The sequence below is a fragment of the Calliphora vicina genome, chromosome 5 (genome assembly GCF_958450345.1).
Source record: "Calliphora vicina chromosome 5, idCalVici1.1, whole genome shotgun sequence".
NCBI classification, from domain to species: Eukaryota; Metazoa; Arthropoda; class Insecta; order Diptera; family Calliphoridae; genus Calliphora; species Calliphora vicina.
Genome location: NC_088784.1, coordinates 30,397,430 through 30,400,351, shown reverse-complemented (window position 1 = coordinate 30,400,351; position 2,922 = coordinate 30,397,430). Strand labels below are relative to the sequence as shown.

Sequence of the window (2,922 nt, the reverse complement as noted above, 5' to 3'; positions counted from 1 at the left end):
TGAAAAAAAAAATCGGGTTAAAAAATATTTTTTCCGATTTTGACCCATTGTAGGTCCAACTTACTATAGCTTTATAATGTTGCAATGGACTTTAAAATATCTATCATTAGATATCCATATTGTCTATATTAATGACTTAGTAATCCAGATATATGTAGATCAAAAATAGGCCAAAAATCAAGGTTTTCCCGGTTTTATCTCAGCCATTTGTGGGCCGATTTTGTCGATTTTAAATTGCAACCGAGCCGGAAGAATTTTCGACATATTGATGTATGAATCATGTATGTAAGTTATTTAGGGGCTACGGAAAGTTGATTTCAACATACAGACGGACATGGCTATATCGACTTCGCTATCTATAACGATCCAGAATATATATACTTTGTGGGGTCGCAAATGAAAAATGTAGAAATTACGAACGGAATAACAAACTAATATATACCCTTGTCACTCATAGCGAAGGGTGTAATTAGAAAAAAATTGTTTATATTAACTAAAATATTGAAGAAAATAATTCTTAAATAACAAAACAAATTCGTAATGTTAATCACAGATTTAAAATTTTATTTATTATAAAGGATTTTCTACATTTATTTTTCAATAGATTTTAGATTAAACCCTAAGATCAGAAATTTACCAAACTTTACTAAAATATGAAAAACTTGAGACTATTAAATACCATAGCTTCGAATTAATTACTTAAATTAGATCTTAATTGACTATATATTAATTTGCAATAAAAAATTCAATCATGATCTTAAAAAAAATCAAAAATTCACGGGTTATTCACTTTTGAGCCGTATGTTAAAATCCTGATAAAATTTCTCACATTTTTCTATGTACATACTCTGAAATTATATTGTAAATTATGGGAAAATCGGTCAACATTTGTAACAGGTCCCCTCAGAAAATGACATAAACATTTATAATTGTCTTATAATAACACTGTCCAACAGCATTTTTGGAACAGAATAACGACCCTATAATTCTGAAAGGGCATGTTGAGTAGATAATTTTTTTCAGAATAAACATGTAGATCAGCTGGTCTGAATTTTTTTCTAGAGTGGGTCAAAGTTTTAATTTTTTGATCGATGGGAGCATTGTGCTAACTGAAAAAAATGTTGTAAGTTAATGTCGGAGAGAATTCTTATTGTCAGAGTTATATTGTTGAAGTTATATTCATGGTGAAAATTTTTGTGGAAGATCTTAACCCTCTAGCTCTTTTCTTTAGGGGTAAATTTGACCCTTTTTTCGATACATATCTTAATGTTTGTAATGTAGATTTCAGCTTAGTCGGACTATACTTTGATTTTTGGAGATTTTTTTAAAAAATGTGAGACCCGAGGTGGCTTGTAATTTTGCTTATTAAGCATAAAGTGATATATAATATTTAATTGAGTATCATAGTTGTTGATCAGTTTTTTGAAAAATTAGTTGAGCGGGAGGGCAAATGAACAGTATTAGCTGATCTTTGGTTGTCTCTGTAAACATATTCACGAATCAATGCATTATCAGGCCAAAATCTAGGATCTATTAAATGGTCAAAGATTTCGGGAGGTACCATAATTTTAAATGATGCAATAGTTCTCGGCTGAGAATATTTAAACTTATAGATCACCATTTCAACATCAAGATTCAATTTGGTTTTGATATAATATTCAATATCGTCAATTGAAGTATCAAAAGCAAAACGGGAGATAAAAATAGTTTTTTTAGGTGGTATAACTCTAAGAGGATGGATGTTAGTAGAGTTCTGAGCAGGGTGAATAACAACTGGCTGAATTGCAGAAGTAACAGGGATAAACGTTGTTCCTGTATTAATATCCATCATATTCATAGTTGTAGATTCCAAAGGAGAACGGGGGTAAATTTCTGATGTAATGACATTTTCTTCAACGGGGAAACTGGGATTAATGTTCAGGTTTGTATTTCCTGGAGGAAAATTTGTATCAACATCAGACGAGGATGTAGAACCGGCAGCTTTTGAGCAGGTGATATACGGTGGTACAGATCCAGAGTTCGTCTTCTTGCGTTTAGGAGATAAAATATTAGCTGAAGATGTAAATTTTTCCAGATTTGAGTATTTGGTAAATAATTCGCCATATTTAATGAGTTTAGTTTGCAGCAACAGAAATTCCTTATTGATCTTGTCAAATTCATCTTTAGAACTTTTAAAAAGATTATAAAATTCAACACTAATATTTTTGCAATTTGGACAAGTCCAGTGCAGGGATTTTTGAGTGTCAGCTAGAGAATCAGCATCACGTGCTTTTAGGCCACTGCACTTCAAGTGATAGCACCCAACGCATAGCCAGCAGGATACCATACGATCATTGCCAGTAATTTGACAGTTTACGTTTGAACATTCCATAATTACTTAAAGGTTGGACAGCACAGGGAATTTATAGATGAAAATGGTAATTCTCTATTACAGCTTATCAAATTCACAAACCACAATATTGTTAGAGTAGGTAATACAGTTCCAGAATTGCCAGGATAGACAATAAATTAAAACATATGATCAATACAAAAACATATGATTAAAATAAATAGAGCACGTATGTATGTATATAATGTAAACAACTTTTATGCAAATATCACTTTAGTTGAAAATACACAAATGAACGCTGACTCGGAAAAACTCAGTCTTTTCATAAGAGACAAATGAATAAATATGTCAAAGGAAACACGTATTCATATAGTACACGAAATTAAACAGTAAAATTTTAATATTTTTTTGTAGAATAATGCGAGACACACGAAAATACGTCAAAACACGATGAGGTGACCAGACTCTGAATGATTTATTTAGAACTTTGGTATCATTGGTGACACCCACTGAAATTTTCCGGCAGCAATTTTCGTAGAATATTTTTTTGATTTTCTCGAAAAAAATGGTCAAATTGACCCTTAAAGAGAGGA

General features: G+C 31.3%; 1 protein-coding gene across 1 annotated transcript; it reads right to left on the bottom strand.

The window, feature by feature from the left end:
* Nucleotides 1–1,414: 1,414 nt before the first annotated feature.
* On the bottom strand, nt 1,415–2,371 carry LOC135961166 (uncharacterized). Its single transcript, XM_065512661.1, has one exon. The coding sequence runs from the start codon at nt 2,369–2,371 to the stop codon at nt 1,415–1,417; it is 957 nt and encodes a 318-aa protein (XP_065368733.1).
* Between the last annotated feature and the right edge of the window lie 551 nt (nt 2,372–2,922).

Excerpts from the sequence above, each read along its gene's own strand:
- LOC135961166 (XM_065512661.1), bottom strand. The coding sequence starts at position 2,371 with ATGGAATGTTCAAACGTAAACTGTCAAATTACTGGCAATGATCGTATG.